This window comes from Pseudopipra pipra, chromosome 8, assembly GCF_036250125.1.
Source record: "Pseudopipra pipra isolate bDixPip1 chromosome 8, bDixPip1.hap1, whole genome shotgun sequence".
Classification (NCBI taxonomy): Eukaryota; Metazoa; Chordata; class Aves; order Passeriformes; family Pipridae; genus Pseudopipra; species Pseudopipra pipra.
In genome coordinates, this window is record NC_087556.1 from 7045045 (window position 1) to 7072968 (window position 27924).

At 40.0% G+C, this 27924-nt stretch overlaps 1 protein-coding gene across 22 annotated transcripts in view; it reads left to right on the plus strand.

Moving 5' to 3' along the window:
- Positions 1 to 27924, plus strand: part of ANK3 (ankyrin 3) — a 365805-nt gene that overhangs the window by 191594 nt on the left and 146287 nt on the right. For 21 of the 22 annotated variants that reach the window (XM_064662384.1, XM_064662403.1, XM_064662386.1 and 18 more), the window contains exons 2-4: positions 26421 to 26522; positions 26987 to 27085; positions 27477 to 27575. In XM_064662384.1, the coding sequence (XP_064518454.1) occupies positions 26421 to 26522; positions 26987 to 27085; positions 27477 to 27575 (300 nt within the window). Of the gene's footprint in view, positions 1 to 12953; positions 13058 to 26420; positions 26523 to 26986; positions 27086 to 27476; positions 27576 to 27924 lie in introns of those variants that run through there. The other variant, XM_064662387.1, reaches the window with a different exon arrangement.

Consider the following 27924-nt stretch of genomic DNA (forward strand, 5'->3'; position numbering starts at 1 on the left):
GAGTCAAACTGTGGAGCTATCTGCATTAATTTTGCAGACCTGATATTATGAACGTACAGTGGCATTGACCTGTTACCATTATTTGCACCTTTCCTCTGTGGTTTCTGTCATTATCTATTATTTCACTGTATTTTTAATGAAAAAAAGTGTTTATTTTCATTTGAAGAATACTGAAGGACTTTGCTAACTGAATAATTCATAGTTTGACGTGGATAGCCAATATTTTTCTGTGCATGGAAAGTAAAAGGAAAAAGTAGTTTAAGAAACCTCTAATGCTGGCATTGAAATGCAGCAAATGCAGCCAGTAGCTGAGGTCAGATAAAGACTGCTACTTTAGGTAATTGCCACTGCTTTGGGAACTGGGTTAGGGAGAATTTAATTCTCTGAGCTGAAATTTTGTCATTTACCTCAAAGTTTGCAAAAGACACACTTGGCATCTTTGGAGACTGTAAGGTTCAGAGGGGTGTTGTGCTTCATCCAAGCTCTCAGTGTTAATAAGTAAGTGAAATATAGCAGCATAAAAACATGGGGAAGCTTTTTGATGTAAATTTACAGTCATACATTTGTGTTAACGTTGGTTCAGGCTGCCCAGGGCAGTGGTGGAGTCACCAGCCCTGGAGGTATTTAAAAGATGTGTAGATGTGGCTCTTGGGGACACAGTTTAGTGGTGCAGTTGGCAGTGCTGGGTTAGTGATTGGACTTGATAATCTTAAAGGTCCTTTTCAACCTAAATGAATCTGTGATAGTGAGAGGCATGTACTGTATCAATGTCCAGTGAGATTTTTGCAAATAATTACTAACTGAACTCCCAAATCTTGCTGATATGTTTCATCCTAGTACTCCCACTCTCTTTGTGTTGTAATCATTCTTTTACAGTCCAGTGATTTCCCTGATATCACAGTACTCTCACACAGTATGGATTTACATGATGGGCTAAATTAAGCAGAAGGACACAACCAGGAGCAGCACATTCACCAGCACTATTGTCACAAGAGACAAAGCTGCTGCCCACCTCTTTTGCTTCTTTTGTAGGCTTTTAAGAAGTAATTTTTCAGTCTTCTATGCATATGGTAAGATTAGATCAAAGTGCTAAAGTAGTCAATAACAAAAATACAGAAGAGTAGTTATTCACATTCCACTTGCAGCACTACTAAAGATCCTAGTAATAAAAACAGGAATAATGAGTTTTTATTTGGGTCATACATACTGATTCAATATTAGATGTGTGGATGGTGCTTATTTAAAAGCACACTCTCTTGCCACTGATTTTAGGAAATATGATTCATGTCAGTAATGACATGGTTTTCCATCCTGGAGCAGTCTATCAGAGCTCTCAGGAGGGTTCTTTTTAGTTTAATATTCATAGATGAACTAGCCCTTATAGAAGAGCTTTTCTGCTTTTTCTATTTACATTTCAAATAATTCCATGGAATTGTGTGGGAGCAAGAGAATTGTCTTCTGAATGCTGATGAATACAGTAATATTAATAATAATATCATTATTCATCATGGCTGGGCTTTGCGAATGAAGATTTGGGAAATATCATTAGCAGTAGTAAGGAAATAAGTAAGTCACAGAAATTTGCATGTGCCTTATTCTCTGAAGTCCTGTAGCTGTATATTTTTCCTTCATTTACAGTATGTATATTGCTGTTTAATCTGAAAGGAAAAAGCTTTCCCATCCAGTCTGTCCGCTGGCATCTTCCATAACCTAAACACCACATATCCCCTGGTAAAGATCAGCGTTATCCATCCACAGTGCAGGTCTGTTTTACTGATATTTTACTAAGTGCCTGAGCTTTTGTGATGAGTGCCCTCTTCTAGGGATAAAAACGTTTGCTCTGTGAATCAGAAATGACAGTTTACAATAGTATTGTGAGGTAGGGAAGAGAAGAGTGGGAAATGGAGCTGAACTCTACGTTAGGGAGGGACTGTAGCTTCTCATTACAGCTGCAGGAATCCTGATCTACAATTCTTTGCCAAAGAATGTCAGCTCTGCTGCCTGTAGGGTTTTATGTGAAGGTTGGTAGGGACAAGATTGCCTTAATGTTTTGGGTAGGAGAAAAGCTTCTTTTTGTTTTTATTGTGGGTCTGGAAGAGGTGAGAGAAACAATTTTGTTCTTTGTGTCATGTCCAGGTGACATTCCCAGTCAGTTTATGAGAGGAATTTATAAACCCATATTTTTTCCTAATCTGCAGGCTTTGTAGTTCCACAAGATGGTGCTTACAACTCAAATCAAAATGGAAGCATTTCCCCTCCTCTTAAGTTCTCTGCTGTTAAGTCTAAAATGAGATCCAGTGTTACTGTAGAGTCTCCGTGCGTGCTGCAAACTACATCGTATTTGTTAGGCAGCATGAAAAAATCCCACTGAACTTACAGCACAGGTACTAAAGTACATTAGTAAAGTACAATTTCTGATGCAGTCATTTTCCCTTTTGATTTTGTTTGTCACTTTAATTTATACAGCCAAATAATTTATAAGGCTTAGTAATTAAAAATGAGATTCCTTAATAAATTATGTGGGAGTTAGGTCAAATTTTGTATTCAGATTCAGGAGTGCCTTGTTCTAACTTTGAGCAGGAGTGGTACATGTGCAAATCTAAGCAGTCTTTAATTATTAATGGAAAAAAAGATGTATTTTACTTAGTAGTTATACTGCTTTGAGTCTTGGAAGCGTGTTACCTATTCCTCTTTGCTAAAGCCAGTAAAATCCAGTTGATGAGGCCCATGGCTGCCTTTTGTTTGACATGCAGCATCAACACTATTCTCTGTGGTTTTCTGCAGCTGTCTGCATGTTCAAATGTGTTGGACTGGGGAATACTTTTATGAATATCTAACAAACACAAACTCTGTGTGTGTGTGTGTGTGCAGAGGATTGCTTGTCTAAATGTGGAAATGAGTCTTTGGAAAGATCTGTTACATTTCCTAGCACTACAAAAACATAGGTGAGTTATTGGAGAGATAACTTTAGCCAAAGTGGATCGGTGATATATTTATAATGCGTTTCAGATGTCTTCTGAAAAGCACATGTAAGTCTTGGCTCATCTGAGATGGCCTCAGATTAGAGCTCATTAGCCACTGCCCTGGAGAGAAGAGTTGGGAAAAGTCAAAAAACTGTTGGAATCTGGGATTACTCACAGAAGGTATAGATACAGGATTGATGGTTTGTCTAAGATAATTACCTTTTCAGTTAGCAAATCCAGCATGCTCTTTGGGTGCGTTAATCATTTTGGAGAAAGCTCTGGGCTGTAATATGAAATACTGCATATTAAAATTATGTTAAATAGCAGTGCCTGCTGGGGGGAGAGAATTAGGAAGTGCCATCTCTGTGTTATTCTTGAAGTTTTAATTGTTCGTGTCTTGCTCAGAAATGAAAAAGTTTTATGGAAAGAAAGAAAGCTCTTGTCTGTGAAACTATAATGTACTTGCCAAAGGAAAATTTAATTGAAGTTGCTGAGATACTCTTTCCTCTGATGGCTTCTCTTGAATCTGCAGCACAAGTGAGCCAGTAAAGCTGCTTCAGTGAGGCCCCAGCTCCTTTGGCTGCTTTTGTATATGATTTTTATTTTAACAAGGCAAATAGGTAACTATGGGAAAATGCCAACTTTTTAATGATTAAGTTGTTAATAAGAGTTAAACAGGATTTTCATGAGTCAAAACAGGCATAATTCTAACAGTAAAATAACTGTATCTGTAAAATAAATAGATTTATAATGGAGGATGGTATTCAGTACCCTAAAAATAGCAGCTGCTGCCTCCTCCATAATGCAGTGTGAACACCAGCTAGTTTGTCCTGCCAAGGGACTGCTTTTTCATGGTGCATCATGTAGGTAATCCAGATATAAGAAATACTACTGCTCTACAGTAATTTTAGAAGCCCTGTGAAAGCTATTTAACATCAGATAAGAAATAACAGTTCACAGAGAGAAAGGAAACGTGAGAATTAGCTACAATAATAGCTACAGACTTGAAGGTTCTCCAAAGGAAAAAAAAATGCAGTGCTAACTAAGCAGCTTAAAAAAAAACAGGTTATGGCCATGTGTGCTGCTGTAATTGACTGCATTATTCATGCAGTCATTCCAAGGTGGATTTCTGCATCTGCTCAAAATGTTTGGTGTGAAATCAGCCATCAGAAGCTTCATGAACCTATTTCACTGATGTAGCAGTGAGAAAAACACAGTAATATTCTAAGCTCATGCAGTTTGAATTACATCTTGATAAGGATACAATAACTACCAGATGCAGAATGTGATGCATGTGATGCACAGCAGTGCAAAGAGAGGTGCATAGATTCTTCATTAATGTCTTTAACAGTTGTGACCCTTGCCTTTGCTTATAAAGACAGGAAAAGGAGCCCTAAATTTTTGAACAGGTTTCAAGAGAACTGCTTTACTGTGAATTAAAGCTTCTTTTTTTTTTGTCGTAGTTTAAAAAGCTGCAGTATAGCTGGAAAATATTGCACTCCACCCTAGTATAATCCACTGTCAAATTCCTGTACATCTGGAAAGCTCAGATCAAACTTTAGGAATTACACATCCTACATTTTTCTCTTGCCCTCCCATCCGTAATTCCCAGGGAGCCATCTGAGGATTGGTGCAGTCTCTGAAGCTTCCCTCTTCTCTTACTTTGTAGTTCTAATGCAACTTCAGAAAGCATCTGTCTTAACTGTGGCCATCATCTCATCTGTGTAACACACACAAAATCAGTAGCAGCGCTCCAGGGACAGCATTAATATTTAGCCAAGCTGCCAGCACTACAGTGAGAACTGAGAGACATTTTTGTACATCTGTGCTGACAAATATAAGTCCTGTTTGGAATGCAGTTTGCACAGCTGTCCTCATTCCCCAGCAGCATGTCAGAAATGATCTGAATGAGATCATTTTTTATTCATTTTACTAATTTTCCTCTGTTTTGGGGGAAATTCCTGCATCACCCCAATGTGGGAGAATGTTTACTCCTTCCTAGTGTAAGACATCTTGAGGTTATTACATGTGAATGCTCCCAGTGTTCTTGGAAAGCACAATTCCCAGTCAGGCCCTGTTGCAATAACAAAGTTGAGGCAATATGAATCTTGTGTTAACTACCCTACCTAATATTTAGGAGGAAAAGGTTGTGGAAGTTTCTTTTATTTTCTCCCCAGACATTTCAATATGGAATTTCTGAGAGGTAGTTTTATGCCTGACCAGAGCAGAGACTTCTAAGAAGATGGAAATTCAGTGAATTTATATGTATTGCTTTATAAATTGTCCATGCCTTGATAGCTCAGAGTGGAAGTTACATGAGAGAAATTGAGATTTTTCTGTTACTGTGTTTGAAGGGGACAGTGTTCTTCAGATTGTGTAGCTCATGGTGCTTTCTCCTTGATGCACGCTTTCTTTGAAAATAATAATGCTTTACAAAAGGAAGTTGATAAGGAGGAACCTACGGAATGGAGAACTTACTGGAGGTTGAAACTAGATTTTAGTCATTTTGCACAACAAATACAGGTTCATTTTTTAACTAGGAACAGCACCCTATAAACTGCATAGCAATCTTTTGACTATTGGTGACTCGTTTATGTGTGTCCTGGCCAATGGACTGTGTTAATACTGAGTCTGGGGATAACTTTTGAGTGATGCTGAAATCAACCACAGTTACACTCACTTATTTTTCTTCGGGTTCATTACATTGTAACATCTTATTTTTGCATCTTTGTAATGATTATGAGAGATTTCCTTAAAAGCCCTTACCAAGTGTAATTTGAAGGAATTTTAGAGTACTTTGAAATGCTAACTTTGAAGTGTGAAGGGTCCAGCAGTCCTGACAGAGCCTTGGAAGAACAGGCTGTGCCCCTGTGAGAGCAGCATGTTCCTGCAGGCAGGGCACAGGTTACATGGCGAGGGACTTGTGTTCAATGGCATCTCCCACTGACTGATCCCAAGTGTAGTTTGCCTGCAGAGGAGCTCTGATGTCCCCATATATCACAGAATCATTGGAAATGGAGTTGAGGTGATTTTAAGAACTCCCTTTTTCCACTTTCATCCATAATTTTCTTTGTTAATCTCTTCCTATCAATTTCTTATTCTATTTTTTTTGTCTAACTCTGCATATGTTAGAAATCCTAGGCAAGCTAATCTCATTTTAGTTTTATCATGAAAGTTTTACCCTGTATCTGCACACATTTTTGCAGTGTAATAATTGGGCTGTAGTCTGTTCATTGAAGTAACAGGCAAACTGTTGTTTAAAAGCCTTGGTCATAATATTGCTCCATCAAATTGTCCCTGTTGCATTTGGGAACAGATTTGAAAGATTAGTTACAGCTAGTTCAGTGTTTCCATTTTTCTTTTATTTCTGTTATTGCACCATCTCTAAACAAAGCTTAGTCAGCCACTGCACACTGAATGAGAGCTGTGCTCTGTTGTGCTTATTTCACAGGGTGTTGGACACCTTCATGTGCCTGTGCTGAGTGAACACACTTGTATTCTGTTACTGTATTTCACTTTTAATGAAGCTACTTCTGTTTTCGTTTCAGTGGTTCCTTTAGATGTCCCTGAGGAACGAATGAAGATGTATAGTCAAATACCTTGTTCACAGTGGGTTGGGGTGTTTTTGGCTAAGGTCTGGCAGAGGCAGTCAGTTGTCAGGTATCCCATAAAAATGCTGGGGTTTGTGTTGCTCTTGGAACATATTACATGATAAAAATTTCTTCTTCTGTGCAGAAGTCATGTCTGAGTACTTTGAAACCCTCTGGCAGTTCTGTGGCTTCGCATCGCAGTTATGTTCTGAATAAGCCTAAAAGATAGACAACAGAGAGGGAGTGTTTGGAAGGGCTTATTTGCCAGCAGTCACATTTCTGGTGCTTAACTCAACTTCAGGATGAAATGCTTTGCTGTTGTCACCATGAATCTTAACGATTAATTCTTTGCTCCTGGCAATCATGGAATATTGAAAATCACTAGAAATAGGATCTCGACTAAGAGTGAGCCTGATCCAACTTCTTCTCACATGGATGCCATATACAAACGGATGGTCTGTTTTATGTAACACTCCTCTAATATTTTCAACCAGTTTTTAAGTATATTCTTTAAAAAAAATTAAAAAGTTATTTCGGAACTGTTCATGGTTTTCCAGGGCTGTGGTGCAATAAGGTTAGCATGTGATTTTTACTTCCCTATCTTTGTGTTTACATACTTACACACCTATGGAGACCAATCAACAACCACCAATTTCACTGGGCCACTAGTATTATTTTCTGTTAACAAACAGAAGTTCCATGTTTAGTGAAAATGCCGAGATCCAAGGAATTTCTACTTTGTAGAATCCTATTCTCCAGTGAGGTATGTCGAAGAAGGAGCAAGGCAGCTGCTGTTTTCAATTTGTACAAAATCCCAGTTTTCAGCAGGACTTGGAACAAGATGCATGGCATGCAACAAGCCATCTGATTAATCAGCAGAGAATTTGCAAACATCAGCAATGCTTTGAGATGATATAGGACGATCTGATACCGTCTCCTTGTGCTTTCCATATATAGTTCTTTGCCCTTGCTCATCTCATCTCCATGAGAGTTCATGTGAGGTTTGTAGTTTCACTAAACACAGGGCTGCCTGGAGTCTCTGGCTTTATTTTTTTTTTCCTTCCTAATTGGCTTTTACTGGTTATTTTTCAAGCATGATAGTGTCAAGTCAATTTGCTCAGGAGTCAATCATGTGACATCATGATGCTTATGTAAACACTTCTTCCAGTTTGCAGCCTTATTACCTCAGTATTTTCCAAAGGTGCTTTCCATAGCAAATCAATGACATGGATGTCTTCTAGGTGAACAGTGGGAGAGAAAGAAATCTTTATAAAGCCCAGGGCTTTTAGCTGGCTTCACTCTTGGTGCTTATAGGATGGTATAATGAAGCTCTGCTGCTCTCCTTATTTCTTTATGATTTGAAGAGTGTAGAGTGCTCTCGACAGCAAGAACTTGTCTTGATAAGTATTATCTTAACCACTATTTTCACACAGCAGCTGATTATGGGATTTATGTGAGACTGTGGCAGTGGTTTTGCCAAATCACGTTTCTCTGGGATACGGGTGGAAGATGCACCTTTTCCATGTTGAGGAAATGTATTGATGGAGGAAGAGAATTTGCTGAAGTCTCAGTGGTGGAAGCCATGAATGATTTATGGTCCCTTTTGGATAGGAAGTTTTAGCTTACCTAACAGTCTGCATTCTACTTGGTTGCAGTTTTTCCTATTCCCAGGGGACAGGGTTATACTGGGGAAGAATACTGTGATGTTTTAGTCCCAGCACTGCTGGAAGTTAAAGGAGCTTTAGAACTTGGATAAAAATGAAACAAGAAGTGCTCTTTCAGAAAGCTCGAGTCGATGAGCAGGGCAGATTGGAAATACGTCATCTACTCTGATATTCTAAGGGAACAATGCAGGGTTAAAAACTGGACCTTGAAGCGGGTTTGTAGACAGCAGTTCAGATGCTTTGGGCATAGTGCTCATACCATACATGTATTGTTTGTTTTAGTCTGTCATCCCAAGAGCCCTTTGCCCTGCTATTGAAGATATAAGCACATACTAGGAAGTGCTGATGGTGAGGTAACAGGAGCTGTTATGGATCTTGACAGAGTAAACACTGCAGTCCTTCCGTGTGTGTCTTTCGCGGGCTCTTTGAATATCTGTAACGTGCTGAATTTCCCAGGTCCCAGCAGGGCTGGCCTTGAGCTGTGCTGTTCTGAGGGGTTTGGAGACTTCTGAAAAATCACTGCAGGGTGTCCTTTAAAAGTGATTGCATTTCAGTCTTTGAGATTTGATCCTACCTGCTACTGAAGAAGAGTAGGGTGAGACCACTTGTTCACTCATTTGGAAAGCCTTCAAAGAGAAATTTTAACTAACTTGTAGCAGAAGTTCTGAATTTCCTCTTTTTATTTCTGTCTGATGGCTGATATCCTTGTCAAAGTTAAGGAAAAAAATTAACTAAAGGATTTACAGATGTGGTACATACTTTCTATTCAAGAGCAATAGGTTACACTGGAGCACAAGGCAGATTTTTGGGGGGAAAAATTGCATGCTCATTGTGCTATGTGACTTTAACTTATTTAATATTTGGGTACTATTTTCTTATCCTTATTTTATATTTAATTTTTTTGTGTTATTGGAAGAGAATGTATGCTTCTGGCTATAGATTTCTAATTCTGTGGATTTTTTAGATGATCTGAGCTGGCATAATTTTAATGGCAGTATAGCAAACACCATGATGGATGGTGGTTGAACAGACAGATTTTTTTGAAAAAAGTAACACACAGTTCACACTGATCCTTTTGGCTTTTTATAACTCTTTTTTTTTTTTCCTGTGGCTGTACACTCTTGGTGCCCACAATTTTAACAGTTAAAGTATAATTACTAAATTTAATCCAAATGCAAGCAAACAATGTGAATGTTAGTAATGTAAATATAAGCAAATTTTATCTTGGTAGTAGCTTTGTAAGAGCCTGGTAGCCATCCACAGAGCCATGCACTTGAACTCCTGTTTTAAAGTCTCAGCTGGGGCATGTTAGCCATTATTTTAATGACTAGAAACTAATTTTAGAAAATTATATTAAATATCTCAGATACTACCACTGGTTTCTCTGATATAAGAAGTATCTGCAACTAGAGGCCCTCTGTAGGTGCAAGCTGCACAAGCACAGATCTGTACTGATGCTATTTGTCAACCATTTGCTCTCTGAAAAGGGTGTCTGAAATACCACAGACATAAATCCCCTGCTCTGGTGGGCTTCAGCTGACTCTTCCTCTTTCTGAACTGTCTGAAATGTCATTCACTGCAGTTTCAGGGGGAAAAAAAATTCTCTTTCTTCTTGCAAAATCTGGACCAGTAGCTCTAGATTATGGTTTAAACTATTCCAGCTTGTCTTTCCCATTCTTGGAGAGATGTTTATATTGTTTTGTATCTCAGGTCAAACCATGTTTTTCTTTCTGCTGAATTCTGCCATGTGTTGCTTTGTTTGCAAGTCACTTCCAAGCCAGTAATCATAAGCACTCCATCTGGTTGGGGAGCAGAGTAGTGATAATGTAAAAGGACATTTCCACTATTCTGTTTAAAAGAATCCTCCATCTGTACCAAATCTGCCATTTTAATGAGATTGTAAAGGGGTTTTGTTGCTTTTTTTCTTATTCAAAGAGGGGAGGAGATTGATTGTTGAGATATTTTTTCCTTGCATATCTACTTGTTACTAATTGTATTCAAGGCCCTTTCTTTTTCCCAAGCTAAGAATCACTATAGGAATTTGCAGTTCATGTAATTCAGGATGCAAAGTTGCAACAGGATCCTGGAAATTTTACCCAAAGTCTGTAACACATTGATTTTGCCATTAGTATTGAGCCTTTCTGTTATTACCCTTTGTTAATAGCATGCACGTGAGAAATCATCCTGAATGCTGTAACACTGATCCACAAGGTTAAAAAAAAAAAAACCAAACCAGCGTCACTATGATTTATGATGGTCAGTAATCAGAGCTGAATTGATGGATGTGAATATGCTGAGATGACTTTTTGGTGCTGGCAGATTTTAATTTTTCTTTGTGCTTTTCTTTTGTAATTCTGATCGTTGCTCTTTTAAAATTAATGGAGGGAGAATTGGACAACTTCTCTTGTGGGAATGTCACAGCCTAAACCAGGACAGTTTTGCGGAGGTTAATAGGCAATGGTCTGGGTCAGTCATCCTCTGGTTTCATCATACTAATGTGAACTCAAAAAGCCAAGAGCCAGCGACTGGAAAAGCGAAGTAGCTCTTGCAGAATAAATGAGCAGAGAGAGGGTGGGGAGAGTGGTCTCAGAGGAGCTCCTGGAGGGAACAGGCTGTCACCCAGACCATGCTGGCACTGTCCGCAGGACCTGGGCTGCCTAAGGAACAAGGGGCACAGCCCACCAGAAAAGCAGCAGAGGCTGTGAGGAATCTTAAACATGTTGTTGTTTCTCTTTTCCAAACAAGCAGTGCCTCAGCTTTAGGAGAGCTGTTGGATTGCCAGTTCTGTGTCACCAGTCACCGTCTCCCACCAGGAGGCTGCAGTCCAGTGGTGTGGGACACCACCCCACAGAGGGCTTGGTCTTCCTCATAGACTGCTGTAATTTTCTGGCCAATTTAATCCTTTCATCTACAAAAAAACCCCTATTTGGCAAGTTTTAAATTTAATGTGATTCCCTTGTATCCCATTACAGAAATCATCATATCTCCTTTCTCCTTGTTCTGAAGCACCTTTTCAAAGGCAGAAGAAAGGTATTTAGGTGCTTGGTTTTTATTCAGAGCCAACTCCTCTTCAGTTAGAAACAAAAATTCAGTCACTGGATAGTAACCCTCTTATCTCGGGTTTCTGGAACTGGGATGCATAATTGTTTTGAAATTATAGATCTCGGTCCTCAAAACAAATAGTAGTGCTAAATCAAAATTCAGTTTTAACAACTGAATATTCAGGATGCTTTGTTCTGTTGTGGCAGCTTGCAATAACAGCATTGCTGAGGCAGCTGTGGTGCAGTGACTGAAATCTCTGCTACAGGGAGCTCTGTGCAGATATGTCAGTGAGGTAAATTCATTTAAACTGACTTGGTCATCCTCCTGTATTTAAATCAAGGTAGGAGACACCTCCACCCTGCAGACAGCTGTTGGCTTCTCTGTATCTAGTCAGTGGCAGAAGTGGATCTTAGTCATGGATACTATAATGCCATAAGCAAAAATGTGCAGAAGCAGAGAGTAGCTGTTAATAGAGCACATGGTCAGAGACATTAATGAAGTATTTTCAAGCCAGATCCACCTGAGTGTGTGGCCTGCATTTTTTATTTAATAATACACCAGGGCCTCAATTTCTGCACCTTCCAAAAGATTTTGCATAGATAATTAGCAACAAGTTCTTTGTTATAACCTGAGATCTCAGAGCTACTGCCTGGTGGCTGGACTCCTAGTCAATGCAAACAGGGAGAAATGTTTCTAAAAAATTTCAAATCATCCCCCTAGTATTTTACATATAGATTATTTTCTTTCATCAACAAACAAGACATGGGGCATATCTTGTCTGACAAAATTATTGGGCCATGATTATATTTTTCTTTATCTTACCCTTTGCTGTTCTTCTGCACAGCTCACAGGTGTGAGGTGAGATGTGTAACAGGCAAATGCAATGCCTGCTCTGCAGGGGCTTGTGGTGCATTGAAGAGATTTCAATATTCCCTTTCTCAGAAGGTGGACATTCCTTAAAGCCATGCCTAATATAAGTAACTGTAGGGAAGCATGAAGAAAATTCCTGTTGCTGGCAGTAGCTTCCATTGAAAAGGAAGGGGTCAGCTTTACTGAAATCATGAACCCCTCTGTGTGCTTCCCTCTGAAACAAAATTATTTTGCTCTTGGTACTGCTTTTAATCTCTCTAGTTTAGGAACTTGAAGTACATAGAGAACAGCCTTTTAGTTCAGGAAAATAGCCTCTAGAACCTGCGACACAAACCTATCATAATTAGTCATCAGAAAATCTGAATAAATATAAAATTACCATGGAGTGGGAGGCAGGCATATGTGGTATTCAAAACACATGGAGTGTAAAATGATGTTATTGTTGCCTTTAGAAATAGTTCAAAGTAGTCTGCATTAGAAAGAGCTGATAAGCAGAATGACAAAAGCTTGTTTCATGAGTGATTCCAAGCAGCAGTGGTTTTCTGATCAGCTGATGCTGCAGCTATTTTGGGTATTCCACAGATCATGATTACATACACGGGGAATGATTGGAGGCAGCAAATATGGTAAGTGAGCCAGGAATCCTGGGACACGCTCTGTTACTAACTTAATAGTCTTCTAATCACTTGTCCTTTGCCATTTAAATAGCCAAGGGAAGTCTAACAAGTGCCCGTGCTTAGTTCCTTTAAAAAAAAAAAAAAAAAAGAAAAAGAAAAAAAAAAAAAAAGAAAAAAAAAGAAAAGCACTTCCTGAGGCTGCTATTTTTAGCAATGGTGCAGTGTCCAAAGTGTTAACTAATTGAGTCATCAGGTTTCATATCTGGCCACAGAAAATGGCAGTGGAAGAGGGAGAATGCTTTCCAGAACAAGTAAGCATTTGTGGATTCTGAAATAAGAGTGAAATCTGCATATCGAATTTCTTGTATTAGTATTTTAAGTCTTTGATTGTATGGTACAAGGCTGGATGTAGGAAGAGGTAGGTTTGGGCTCGTTTGGTGTATTTTGTTTTCTGATGGTTGGGTTATGATATAGGCTGAGGCGGCAGTCAATGGAATATTGGAATTATTTGTTCTTTCTGTCCTTGCCAGTGGCTGCATTCCGTTCAGGACACTCTGTAAAAGACGCTGATTAAAATTGCAGAAACATCTTGTTTTGTTCTGTGATCAGGGCCTTAAGTAACATAGATATGTGTAACAATTTCATTCAATGAAGTGTTTTAGCAAATCTTGCCTATTTAGAAAAAAAGTTTAAAATCTATGCTTTTAAGGTCTGTTTTTCAAGTAACCCACCTCTTCTACTGACAATCCACAGGTCAATTAAACTCCAAAAGGAGTTTACACTAGCTGTAGTGCTAATGGTATGCTAGTAGTGACCTGTAAAGAGGCACCCCGTATCACTCTTACTCTCAGAGATGGTCCCAGTGACCTTCAAGGTGCTCCCTGTGTGATTTAACAGTTCCTCAAGTGAGTAAGCTGCTGTGAAATGACATCCCTGTACTCTGTGAATTAGGCTCAGAGGGTCTTCAATAGCTTGAGTTATTCACATCAGTTAAAACCCACAAAGTTAAAACACTTGTTCTCTAGGCTACTCTACTGCAGAATTAAAATTCCTTGGGTTCCCAGGAAGGTGTGATATCTTGTCATTAGTACTGATGAGTGCCAAGCTTTGTGAAACGTGAATTAATGGCAGTATTTTTTTATAGTATTTTTTATTATAGATGTCACTGATGCTAGCACACAGTAGTTTACTAGCTAATTTCCATGTCAGCAATAGCTTTATGCTCTGAAAAAATACTACAGCAAGTTCTCTTAAATGTATTTTGTTGTTTATTTTTTGTCAGCACAGAGCTGGGATGTTGTTCCCTGTTAAAAAGCATCTTTGAAACTCTGGTTGTTTTCTGGTGATGCTATTCTTGTTCGTAAACCTAATTCCACCAGTAATGTCAAAACTATGAAGATATTTATTGAGGGGATTCTTTCTGTGAAGTAATTTTTTATAAGAGAAGTTTTTGTTATTCAGGTGTTTTATGGTGCTTGATTCAACTCTCTGTTGTTCAGTCCTGAGAATATAATTTACTCTCTCCCTGTTTTTTTTAGCACAATAGTATCAATCTTCATGGCGATAAACATCTTTGCTGATGCTTTATATGAGCCTCAGCAGTACAGAACCTGACACAGTCCCTCTAGTTTCTGTGTGCAACAGTTTGGAGAGTAGAGCAAGCTGAAAATCTTGCTGCCCTGGAGCCGTGGCGCTGGCAATGTGCTGGTCTGCAGAATGCTCTGCCCCTCTGTGCTGCAGCAGAATGGTATTTACTCTTGCTTTACAGGGTTTTGTTACAAGTTGTATAGAAACTGCTCTTTCCGTTGGTATATACATTGTTTATTGAAGGTGTAGCAGCTATTTGAGATGGAGTTTGGTGATGGAGAAGGGGAACAGTATATATTTGTTCAATAAGCTTTTCTTTGCTGATATATGTGATAAACTCTGTTTTTATTCCATATGTACTTAAATCTTCCATAGGTTGCCTTGCTTCTTTGAGGTGTAAGAGAGAAACAAGCTCTACTTCACTGCATGTTTATCCTGTAGATTTGCTCTTCAGAAGTGATACTTTAATTAGCACTATATAGTAATGGCTCGTTCTATCATCAAATGCTGGGGGAGATTAACTGTAAAGGGCTGGTTGGCAGCATTGTTGGTCATAGGTTATTTCTGTAAGCCTGTAATAAACTGATCTTCACTTTAATGGTAAAAGTGAAAACTAGTTCCAAATCCATGTCTATTAAAAGAGTAAAGTTTTTTATCCCAGTTTGGAAAGTATTAATTCATCAGTATTATATCATTATATTCTTTGATTAAACAATTAGGTGTTTTTCAAACATACTTTATTCTGATGCTGAGGTAATTTTTGGATTAAAATAAACTATCATGTCTGGTTAAGGTGAGGTAAAATATTAAAATGTTGCTGCTGTTTGTATTTTTGTCAAAAAAATTAGAAGTCTCTCCCGAGATACTCAGTTCATCATGGTGGTTCTGCAGAATTCTGACTCTCTCGTGCACAGTGGCTTTGAAAGACAGAAAAATACTAGTTCAGTTCTGTCACTGAAAAGTCACCGTGTGAAAATGGCATCATCTAATCTGCAGTGATTTATCTGAATATTTGGTAACTTTCACTCTAGGAATAAAACTGAGTTTCTTTCTCCCTCTGTTCATCACAAAGACCCCCTACAGAGATTGTCCTCACTGTTACTGTTTTCAACCTGTTTGCATCTGAAAATCCTGGTCCTGCCCTTGCCCCTGCAGAGCTTTAGACTTCTCCTTTTGTTTTGGAACAGATTTTTGTGTTTAGAGTTAGGACAGGACTTTAAAATGTAAACTCTAGTTTAAAACTCTTGATAACACTTGCAGGGCTCTGATTTGTAACTTTTGCTCACAGATTTTGGTGCTTGGTCTGGAAAAAAAAACAATTTTCCCATTGGAATCTGAGCTAATCCTCAAACCTGGAACATGTGGAGTGAGGAACAAAACACTTGTAAACTAATTTACATTTGCTCTGTAAGCCACTGAATACATTTCATCCAGACAGCCCCAACAAATGCTATCGCAGAACTTTCCATACTGTTGCACAAATCCGCAACAGTGAATGGCAGTGTTTAATCGTGGAAGGGGAGGACAAAGGGAGTGCTGGGAAACAGGGAGCCTGGTGGCTCTTCCGTGCCCAGCCCCACCGCTCCATGCAGGTGTCCACGTCACACAGCATCACGTCCGGGAGAAAGGTGGCAAGTTTTCCTCAATTTTTCTAGCAGTAGCAAGCAGCAGTGTGTGTAACACCTGCTCTGGTTTGCTCTGCGCTGCCTTTGTGCTTTACTGTAGTGTGGTGGATTGCTAAATGGATCCGCAGTTACTGGGTCATATCCTCGACAGCAGAACCAAGTGGAAAACAAGCTACGGCAGGTTATGGTCAGCAGGGAATTTCAGCTCCTGTAGGAGGACATGGCTGAGCCAAGGCAGCCTAGAGTATTCCCTGATGGTATTCTCCAGTAGGTCTCTTAAATCTCCAGGCCAAGACTCAAATTGTTTCCTGGCAGGTTGCTCAGCTCCTGCGTTTGAGAACTGTTAACTCCCTGGTATGAAATTCCCCTTGTGAGTTTGGGAAGTGCTAAGCAGGTTTTTCTTCTGAACAACCAAAACAACCTCAGTCAGTCTCTGGCTCTAGGGTGATGTTCGAATCCTTTGGTTTATTGGTTCCATTGATTCTTTGTCATTGTACCAGGGTATATATATTTCACAGCAGATCTACTAAGAGATGTCAGGACAGCTGGTTCCATAAATGTAACAAACTCTCCTAAGGTAAACTGCTGTGACAAAGCTCATGTGATGCCTCTAAGTGGCCCTGCAGGACTGACTGTTACCAAGTTTATGACTGTGCTGCACATCTTGCCCCATGAGTCCTCTTAGCACCCGAAAGCTCTTTAGATAATTTTCACTGAGCCTACAGGTTCTGTATGTCACGTGAGCTATGTGGAGTTTTCCAGCCAGAGACTCTCTTCTACAAGGTGTTTGAGTGTGTAATTGGAAGAAGTTCTTTGCTTCTGATAAAGGTCATAATCCCTGCTAAGGAAACTGATGCATTGACACTTATAAACTGATAGAGGTTTGTAATTCCTGTAAGAATCCTGAACTATATGCTAAAAAAGAAGAAGTAAAGCTCTAATAGATAGCTTTAGAACTAGCCATTCAAGTGTCTTTTAAGACTACAAAAGTATAAACCATAAATGTGTAGGGGATTTGCAATACTTGTAGTGTAAATTGGTGTGTTTCTGTCTATATTCATGCCACCTCAGAAATGGCTTGACCAGTTATCATCAAACAACCTTTCAATTTAATGGTAGTTGTAATTTCAAACCTCCAAGACAGAAGTATTTTGGTTTTGAATGAGAGATGCATTTAAAAATAAGATGAAGTGGAAACTTATGAATTCATGGTACTGAAAGCTCTTAATAGGTTATGTAGCTTGTCTGCGATGTTTTTGGGGAACATTTATGTTGTTGCACTTCCACTGACATGAGTTTTCTCCATGTTATTACCACTAACTTTACAACATCTGATTGAAGTATATTTACATAATATTTATGTAGTGAGCTCATTTTGAGTGAATAAAATCTTTCTCCCTAAAATCAGCAATATTATCTCATTTAGGTTTATATGGTTTTTTTCCCCTATCTCAAGTTATAGACAAATAAAAACACTTTAAAAAAAATGTTTTGACAAGAGTTGCTGAATTTTCTTCTTCTCCTTTTTGGGTCCTGATTCTAAAATGAGATGCACACAGAGAAGAGGAGGTGGACTGACTGATATTATTCATGCAGTGATCTGAAGAATGTGACTTTAGCATGGAAATGGCTTTAAACTTGGGCCTGAGATGTTCTGAAATTATCTCCTTGCTCATGGGGTAGTCAGCTTCTGAGGGAAAAAATAGCAGGGAGGAGATCAATGGCATCTCATCTGGCTTGACATATAAGAGAGTTATTATCTTCAGGTGAATGTAAACATAAGAAGAAACCCTGGAAGCACATCCGGCCCTTCTGTAGCTCTTTGTGACTGTGGTAGAAGTTATGAAAGGCAGTGATTTATTTTTCACTTGTAAGTGTATGATAGGAAAACTTTAGAGAGTGAGAGATGAGTCATTAAAGTTCAGGAGTTTCTTCCCAGAGTCTGAGATAAACTTCTAGAAGTGGAGACTCAACCTGAAGAATGAATCTTGAATTTTAGATGCTCAAAACTTTTGCCTCTTAGTGCATTGAGTCCTTTTCATTGCTTATACATGTGAGTTGGTCACAGAGGGCCTGGTTCTTTCCTTGGTTGTCACTTCTAATGGAGTACAGTGATTCACTGGTGAAACCAGGGATTTTGCTAGTTTTAGGGTCTTGAACAAAATATGTCCCAATTTACCTTGTCCTTTGTCTTTTCAACCAGTACAGTCTGATAGCTGAAAAGTCAGTATTAAAGAAATCTTGTTTTCTCATTAAAATCATTCTTGTGATTCTTGTTCTTGCATATTTAGAAAGACTGTGTGTATTGTGCATTGATTTTTGTAGTCCTCGATCTTCCTTTTGGTGTTACTAATTTAATACATCCATACTCGTAATTGTTTTCATAAAATCTTCAGGTGAAACTGACACATCAAACTCGTGTTTCAAAATCTCAAAACCTCATCTGTGCAAACTGGCAAAGAGTATGGAAGTAGTGTAGACCCTCTCACCTCCTGTCTGAACGTGGTCGCCCTGGGACAGGTTTGATTTCAGTTCAGGTGATTTTGGTTGGGTTGTCAGATGATAATTTTGTATAGAATCGCAGTTAAGTTGTTCTGCATTTGTTGCATCTTTGTGGCAACAAGTAAATAATATAAACATGACATCTTTAGGGGCATTTTCAGCCTGGATTACGTTCAACATATTATATATGTTGTGTGTGGATGTTAGGCAAGAATTTACCATATAATTCTGTATATTTTGTGCCTTGGAAATCACAACCCCCTTTGCTCTTTATAGAAAATCAAAGGAATAACAGCTATTTTTCATTTATATCTTGTGCTTGAGCTTTCTTAGGAAGCAGTCATTCAGACATTTAAAGACACCCAGGCTGGATTAGTTGTGTTTTAAGTCCCAGGATTGACTGAAGAAGGCTGCGTGTGCAAGGTCTAAACAACTTACACAGTAAGAAAGCTGCATCACAGCAGATGTTTGTCACTGCAAGCAAACAACTCGCTTTAGACCTCTTGATGTGGTTAAGGGCAGTGATAAACACCCCTTGTACTGGGAGCTGGGAAATGTTCTTGTATGTACCAGCCTTAACATCTCAGGCTCTCATCCTTTTGAACCATCTTCCACAACAAGTGGTTCACATTCAGTGGTAACAGGGCACAGATTCAGCATTTTGCCGAGACAGACTCCAAGAGGGACAGTGGTGTAAGTGATCTGGAAACTGGTGTGTATTAAACCCACACATCAGAGGCTGACTTTGTTTTGTGGTCTAGCAAGGAAACAGGTTTATTTGTTTGCTTGAATACTTTCCTGGTTTGGGCAAGGATTTCTAGAAGGAAGGAGCTGCATCTAAAATGCGTTTTCCACTTGTGTTTTGAACTGCTTAAGTGTGTGATTTTGAGGAAGTATTTTATTTTCTCTACAAGCATGATAAGATTGACTACTGTAGGGGATAGAGCCTCACTTGTTGATGAGCAGTTGATTATAGATTCATATGCAAATTTTGTAAAAATACAGATGTTTTAGTCTCCACTAGTATGACCAAGAAGAGGGGTTTCACACACAGTCTAAAACCAGTGTAATTATTAACTCGTGGAAAGCTTATCATACTTACATAGTTGGAATAGGGCCCTTTATGGGCACATTCCAGATAGAATAATAACTTTGGATACTTTATCATGCACAATACAATAATATGATCAAAGAAAGTTAATGATTAAATTGTGTGATAGGACAAACAATTAGAGGGATTAGTTTGGTTTTTTACCAATAATTAAATTATTTCCCTTTCTGCAATCATATTCAAAATAGCTGGCCTTCCCTAACCAAAAGATATGTCCTCTGAATTGTGAGGCACAAGGAATGGAGCTTTTCCTGTTGCCCTATGGTTGTGTTTAGGGCTGTGATCTCAAAAGCATCTCTCTAAAGGATAATTAACAGCAGGAGTGCAGATAGCAGTTGGCTGTAACATTCTTATCAGAAGAAAACAAGTGTGGTAGTATGGTATGTAAAGCGTGAGTACTTGTTTGCACAAAGAACATCCCGTGCAACCAACCCCCTTTCTAATAAAGAAGACACAACTGAAAATTTTTAATACTGGTTTAGTTATAAGGCAGCAGGGAGATGCAAGGGCTTAGAGCTGCTTGGAGGATAGATCAAGAGGCTCCTTGTGAAAATGATGTGGCTGGTTTACCTCACATGGCTCAGACACTGCTGTTAACTGGCCACTGTAGTTTATTTTAATTAAAATTTCATCCCTTACCCAAGTGAGGGTAACATATTTGCCTGGAGGAAAATTCAGATTTAATATAGGAATGAAGTCCAAGAAATGCCAAGGGCCTCCCATTTCCAGGGTCTTGCTTAGTGCCCACCAGAGTTAAGCCATCCTGCAAAAAAAAAAAATGCCATTGGTTGCAGTAAGCCCACCCTTATCAAAATAAGCAAAAATGTTATCATCCCTTTCCTCAGGTCACCTCATGCTGCTGCAAGACTAGTGTTGTTGAGCACATTTCCAAATGGAAGTAACATAAGTTCATCCCTTAAAATGAGGTCACTGCCTCCCCCCCAACAAATGTTAGGCATGGTTAGCATCTTTTTGTTGGGAGTCAAGCCAGAATGCATCCTGCTCTGGCACAATGGGAACCTGCTGGGGGTTTCCCTTCACAACAGCTACTGTTAAAGATGGAGTGAAAAACAAAACCCTGCTCCCAGTGTGAGAAAAGACTGGATTTTTAATCTGAAAAAGAGGCCACTGTAAGCAGAACATGAAGGAAAGAGGGATGAGCATAATAAAAATACCACCAGTATGGGGAGGGGGGCCTGTGCACATTAAAAATAATGGCTTTGCACTTTTGAGGGTTCACTAAATAATACATATTCTCTGTTTGCTTAGGAGACCCTCTCTAGTCCCGTGGAAAAATCAGGTCAAACTCTGGACTGAGTCGGTGCACATTTCCTCATAGTTTTTGTCTTTACTCTTGCTAAGTAGTCTCTTACTTCACTGGGAGCACTTTGAGAAAAGGAGTGAATATGTGTTTGCTGGGGTGAGTCAGCATCAGCATTTCCTGGAGGCTTAAGGTAATATCCAAGTGACTTAAGAGTTGATCCTTGCTGTAATGGAAACATTTTTAACCTCATATAGCTTTTCCTCAAAATGGGGCAACAGTTCCCGGGTCTTAGCCCTGTGCATCCCGGGCTCTGCTGTCCTCCTTGTGTCAGGACTAGAGAACCATAAGGTAGAGAAGGGCTGGGAAACAGTGTGCTGCTGCCAGCACAGCTTATTCAGCCCCAGCCCTTTCCTGACATGTCTCTGGGATGAAGGCTGTTGAAAATGAGCTCCAGACTGGAAAACCTGTTGTGGGCTGCAGGCAGCCTGCAGTCTGCAAGCTCACCAGCCTGCTGTACATTAGAGAAGGGATTTTTTTATAGCATCCTACATTAAAGGGAAACACACAAATCTAAAAGGAATACGCATTGCATAAAAACTGCATTCATTAGCCAGTCATCTGCATTTGCACATTTCTTTAAACTAGAAATAGCCCCTTTTTCTTCCAAGAAAGTATGAGGAGAGAGGGGAGAAATCATACCAGCTGTGAAGAAAAAGCTTGATATTATGCATGCATCAGTACTGGTACTCTCCCATAAATCCCCTGTTTATTAAATATTCTCTGAAAAGCCATTCCAGAACTAAATATCTGTGCACAGGGTCTGAAGTGTGTCTCTTCAAGTATTAAAACATTTGTAAGAATCTTGATTTTTAATTTTAATCTGAATATAGAATTTGAAATCCCAAGGAGTCCAAGAGGGAGCAGGGAATGGCTTTGGGGACTCAGCCTGACAACAGGGATCCAGTGCAAATGCACAGGAAGGGCTGCAATCTTTGTGACTGACTGCAAGAGCATCTAAGATTCAGGGTGCTTTGATGTATGTCCCATGCCTGTTGTTCTCTTGATATTTATCAAGCCAGTGGAGAATCAAAAGCCAATTTTCATCTTCATTTCATGTTGGGATTGATTACAAAAACAAAAGAAAGGGATCTGCATAGGCTGCAAACATACAGAATGCCTCTCAGGACTATTGAGGTTTAAGTAATTAATACTGGAGAAAAGTTTCATTAGGTCTTTTAAGGTCATGTCCTGTAGACATACTGTCTGTCCTGTCTGTGTGGGGTTCTTATTTTTGGACACCAACTAGCATGGAAGGTGGCAGTGGGTATATGGGGAATAGTTACCCACAGAGGGGAGTACATGGGCATCCTCAGTGATGGCTGGAAACCTAAAATATTCCCCCCCATTGTGATTTCAGTGCATTTCATATAACAGGCCCTTTGTCAGTCTTTGACAAGGGCTTCCAGGAACGGTGGCAATCCAGATAAATAATTATTAACATTATTGTTGTGATCTTTAAAATCCTTCAGTGATTTGAGTAGGCTTCTGTCTATGTAGTACAGAGGCAATTACCAGCTCTAGCAGGGACTCCAAGAAGCTCTTCTTTAAGAAAAACAGTTTGAATTGAAAATAACATTTTTTTTTTACTCTGTTGAGTTGTTGGGTTTTTTTTAAAAAAAAAAACACTAGGCTTACAATAAAGGTAAGGTGAGAAATTCTAGGTTCAAAAATGTGGAAGTTTTGGGTTAACGCTTTTGATCAATTTTTACTGACCCCTATGCTGAGGTTTTATGGAAGTTGGATAGCATTCATTGGTTGTCCTGGGTTTTGGAAGTGGAATGTCTTAAAAACAAGGGTCTTCAAGGCATTTTGCAAGGTAGAAAAAGCTTGAAAGTCTATTTGCTACCTGAGTAGGTCTGAAGTAATGCCTTAGTTAATAGGGTAAGTGGAAGCTGCCAATGCTACTTTTAGAGAGGCTGAAATTGCTTTTGGTTTCCAGTGATGTTGGTTCTCTTTTCTCTCTGATGTCACTACTTGTTTCTGCTTATGGCTGAGACCACAATGGATGGAGAGAGTCCCAGAAGCCCTGTAGAACTTTTTTACACAATTTTACACCCTCAGTCTGTTATCCCTCTGTGCAGATCTCAAGGTTCCTGTGCATGGTGGCCCAGAATGGGTGAGTTAACCCAGTCTGAGGGCTTGGGAGCTTCAGCCAAGCTCAGAAGAAGAGGTTTCCCCACTTCTCAGAGCACAGGGATGTGTTACACCCTGGTTGCTAAGGCAGCTCATGCAGTGTCACACGGCTCACATCACGTTCAAGTAACTAGAACCCAGCAAGGTGGAAACTGGATGTGCCAACTGAGACCAGCTGAACTGTGGGAGAGTTTGGGTTATCCCAGGCGTGCTGACAGCTTCCCTGGGTGCTTCCCATTTGTTGGTGTCATGCCTGCACGTGTCAATGCTGCTTTTCCTGTAGAGTGCCCCTTGTGCTGGGAGACTGTGGTTGTTTGAGAACTGGGAGTCCAGGCTGAGGGATGCTGGACCCAGCACCACACCAGCCCCGCTGCTTGGATGGCAGCCTGGCTGCCGGTGTTAGTGATGAGTTTGGGCAGTTTTAGCACAAGGAGTGAGTTCTGAGAGGTGACTAGAAAAGAAGGGCATGCTGTTTTCTTGAAGGATTTCAGGAATGGATTTGTGCATCACTTAGCAGCACCTGAGATAGGTTGGTTTGAAACATTTTTATATGTCCTCGGGCTGGAAGTGGAACCTGACCTTTGTCCTTCCTTCTGTTAGTAAGTTCTTCCAGGAGCCCGTAAGTCTTCCAAGAATCCCTAAGTCCAAAATGTGGCATTAAACCTGCATTATATGAGAAAACTGTTGTTTAAACATGTCTTAAAATGGCTTTTTGTGGTCTCTTTGCAAACACATGCTTCTTCTTCCCAACACCCCCCACAGCAACTGTTATCTCCCATGCAGGAATGTCCTGGGAAGATGTCCTAAGGTGTTCTCATTGGACCTTGTTAACCCCTTCCTGTGATTGGGTGTTCCTGTAAGCCCCTTGAGACTTCTAATTGGTTACTCTATAAATGTAACCCCCCCAACAATAAACTCTCTCTTGCCTCCCCTCCACGCCCGGTGTGCTGTCTCCATGCCGGCCATGGAATCACATGGGTGGGGGGAGAAAGGGAGGGCACCTCTCCCCTCCAGGCTCAGGACCTGAAGAAACCCCTGGTGCTGGAGTTCCCTTTCCCTATCCTTCAAGACGTTGGAATGGTTCCTCAGATGGAAATGGAACTAGAACTGGGCCACCCCACGCCATGGGGGGAAAGGGATCCAGACCAAAAGTCATGCTCAAGTCTGTAAAAGACACAGGCATTGCTCTCCCTCTACAGTGAAACTGCAGTTAGGTATCAATGTGAATATCAGCTGTGTGTCAGTCCTCTTGCCTCTCCACCTCCATTTTATTTGAGCAAACAGAAAGGTTTGAATGACTCTGAGTATGAGTGGTGTTCCTTGTCTGGCATGTGTTAATGTGACTGGCAGGATATGATTTTCCATAGCAAGCTGCTCTGGTGCATCCCTTCCCCACCCAGAAGCAGCTGTAAACAGCTGATGTTCATTCTCATCCACTTGCTGACTGTGCCAAACAGACATGCCATTGCCCTCTGACAAAAAGGCTCCCGCTCTGTTGAGTCCTGCCTCATACCTTCAGTAATGCTGATAAAATGCTGACCTGTTTTTTACCCCGGTGGCTGCTGTTGCTAAGCACTGAGAATATGACCTGTCTCCTGTAATAATCTGCATTGCACAGTTCAGATGATCTTCCAAATGGAAGTGTTTTACCACACCTCTCCAGGCAGCTTTTCCTCCCCGTAGTCTTTGCGGTTATGACCGTGTAGTTTGTAGCAGCACCTCGTTTTTGGTAAAGCCTAATTAAACATCAGTGTTTGGTTTTGTTGGAAGCACACTGCCAAGAAGTTGGTTTGTAACGATCAGTGGTGTGCTTGGAAAAGAATGATAAGAGCAGGGAAGGCTGTAAGCTAGTGAGTGACCTGCCATTGCAAAGCAGAATGCCATGTGTGCAAAACTTGGGAGAAAACTAGGAGTTCATGAGTAATGGTTCTCTCCTTGGAAGAGAGAGCTTGTTGTGTTGAAAGTACTGGTAAAATATACTCTTGTAGCTTGTATGGGTACAAGGAAAAAAGCAGACTTTCTACTCACTTACCATTTTGCTGTCATTGTGCCCAAGACTGCTTCATCCTGCACATGAAGGTGGCCTCTGATGGGCTTGAAGCAATGCTTGAACAGAACATCTGGTTTGCAGTGGCTGTATTGACAGGAGAGGAGAAAATATAGCAAATTCAGAAATTTGGGATTAAAAAAATATAAATTATCTGTGCAACAGTAACTGAGTTTTGGTGCCAGGGTGCTTTGTATTTCTCTTAGCTCTCACTCCATTTATTTTTTCTCTGAAGGTAATTGTCGCACTCTCTTATAACCTTAAAGGATCATAAAGCACTTAAAGCTGCAATGATGTAAGCCTGTGATGAAATGATACGGGGGGGGGGAAGAGAATTCCTGCTATAGCAATCGAGAAGAGGGCACCAAAAAATGTGTTGTCTGCCCAAGATGCCAGGGAAAGCTGTGGCACAGATAAAATCACAGATATACGATTTGTCCCTCTTGAAAGCTAACCCAGCTCCAGTTCCACTTGCTCCAAGGCAGGATCCGCATTATCTAGACCATCCTCCATGGATATTTGCATAACTTGTTGTTAAAACCCTCTGGGGATGGGATTTGCTTTCAGTGATTCTTTCATGACTTAACCAACATTTCCGTCATCCTTACATTCAAACTAAAGTCATCATAAAGCACATTTGCATAGCTGTCTTTAATGCAAGACCTGAAAAAAAAAAATGAAAGTGCAGTTTAGATGATGGCACTATACCTAAGGATTTCTGGCTTCCTCACTGGATGTGGACAGACTTTGTAAAAAAAATGTGCTATAAAATGAAGGAGGATGGAGAAAATGAACCAAAATGTAATAAGACATGAGACTTTAAAATGTGATCATTTGTAGAACCATGGGGTTTTTTAATTCTGCTAATCCAGTCCTTCAGTGGTTGGCTGTTTTGAATTTTTCTTAAAATCTCTCACGTTAGATCTCATATTACTGGTCTGCTCTGTTCAGCTGGGATATTAAAGGTGGTGTGGCACTTTAGGAAAGAGCGGAGTGATTTCCATGAAGTCCGTTCCTGAGCTTTACCATGTTTGTCTTCCATGCTGGGTACCAGATGTGTCCCTGGCGACTGGCCTTGCATGTTAGACCGTGCTACATAATTCATGTCCATATGTGAAGTCGAACCTCGTGCTGCCCAGTCAGGCAGGCAGCCCACCCACACCACAGGGAGTGTGCCTCAGCAAGGAGAGCAGGGCTTGACCCACATTTGATAAAGTGGTTTGGGATCCTTTATTGTCTAGTTAAATGTGCAATATGTTGAATCATTAGTAACTCCTTATCCAAGGGAATGTGTATTTATACTGTGCCGTAATTTCTAATGGGACTTTCCCTTTTTCTCTTGCAGTCTGACACAAATGCAAGTTACCTGAGAGCTGCTCGAGCTGGCAACTTGGAAAAGGCTCTCGACTACTTAAAAAATGGAGTGGACATCAACATTTCAAATCAGGTTGAAGAATATTTTGATCAAATTTGCTGGATAAATACCTTTCTCAGTTTCTTTAATTTCTCTTTATAGTTGCACTTCATGTCAGAGATAACTTAAATGCTTTTGATGAGCCATGTTTACATATTTTGTCCAATTAACACTGTCTCCCTTACCCAGAGACCATTCCACGTGCACTTGGAGAATGTTGTGCTGTTTAATGTTATCTTTCATTCCATTTATATTACGTCAGATCATGGGACAGCACACAGAACTTGAGACCCCAGAGCTAATATATTTTGACTTAATTCTTACTCTTTCTTCATAATCTATTTCTTGTAAAATTTACCTAAGAGTAGTTTTTAGAAGCAGTCCTCTCAGTGGGTTAATAATAATTTGTCTCCTGGTATGTTTGGTCGATGGGAAAACCTTTGCCAATCTTTCTCATTGCTTTTCTTTTTTCCCTTCTCCTTTTCTTTTTTAATCAGAATGGGTTGAATGCTCTCCATCTCGCTTCCAAAGAAGGACATGTAGAAGTTGTCTCTGAACTGATACAGCGAGGTGCCAGTGTGGATGCAGCAACAAAGGTCAGTCAGGCCTGTCTAGTTGTTCCCTTGTTCACACTGCTGGCAAGGGCACAGGGTGTTGGCCAAATGATCACAGGCATTGCTGCAGCAGTAATTGCCTGGTTTCCACTGGTGGGGTGGTCTCAATAATTGTTTAATAGAAACTTTTCAGATGATAGGAAATGTCACACATTACTAGGGAGGATATTTACTAGACAAATTGTAGATTCCTCTTTTGGTTTCTGTCCCTGTCTTCTAAAATAAGTCACCCATTAGAGGCATTCAGAAGGAGTATTTTATTGCAGGGAATACTATATTTTAAAGTGTTTAAAGTTTAACCTGTTCTTGATTGTGTTATGTATTCAAGCTCAGGTTTTTTACTCCTTTCAAATATCACTGTCTCTAATTTCAGAAAGGAAACACAGCATTGCACATAGCATCCCTCGCTGGACAAGCAGAAGTCGTCAAAGTTTTGGTTACGAATCGAGCCAACGTCAATGCACAGTCTCAGGTAAAGTAATAACGTCCCTGTTTGGTACTACCAAATACTCTGCTGACATTAAAATTGGCCTCCCCTTAAAAACTATAATATTTGTAAGTGTATTTGGTGGATCTCGCTGTGTTAATGTTGGCTCTTGAAAATCGGGTTTGATAGAGTCACTGAGATGAATGTATCATAAAACAGTCTTTTTTTTGGCTGTTCCATGCACGCAGGTAACAACAACAGGTGCAAGGGCAAAGTCTGAACACAGTGCTAGCATTTTATTACTGAAGCAGCCCCTTTAGTGAGTGTAGTGTTGAGTTCATTCCTATCTTGTAACTCAACAGACAGTTAAACCTTCAGATGCTTCCAGCTCTCC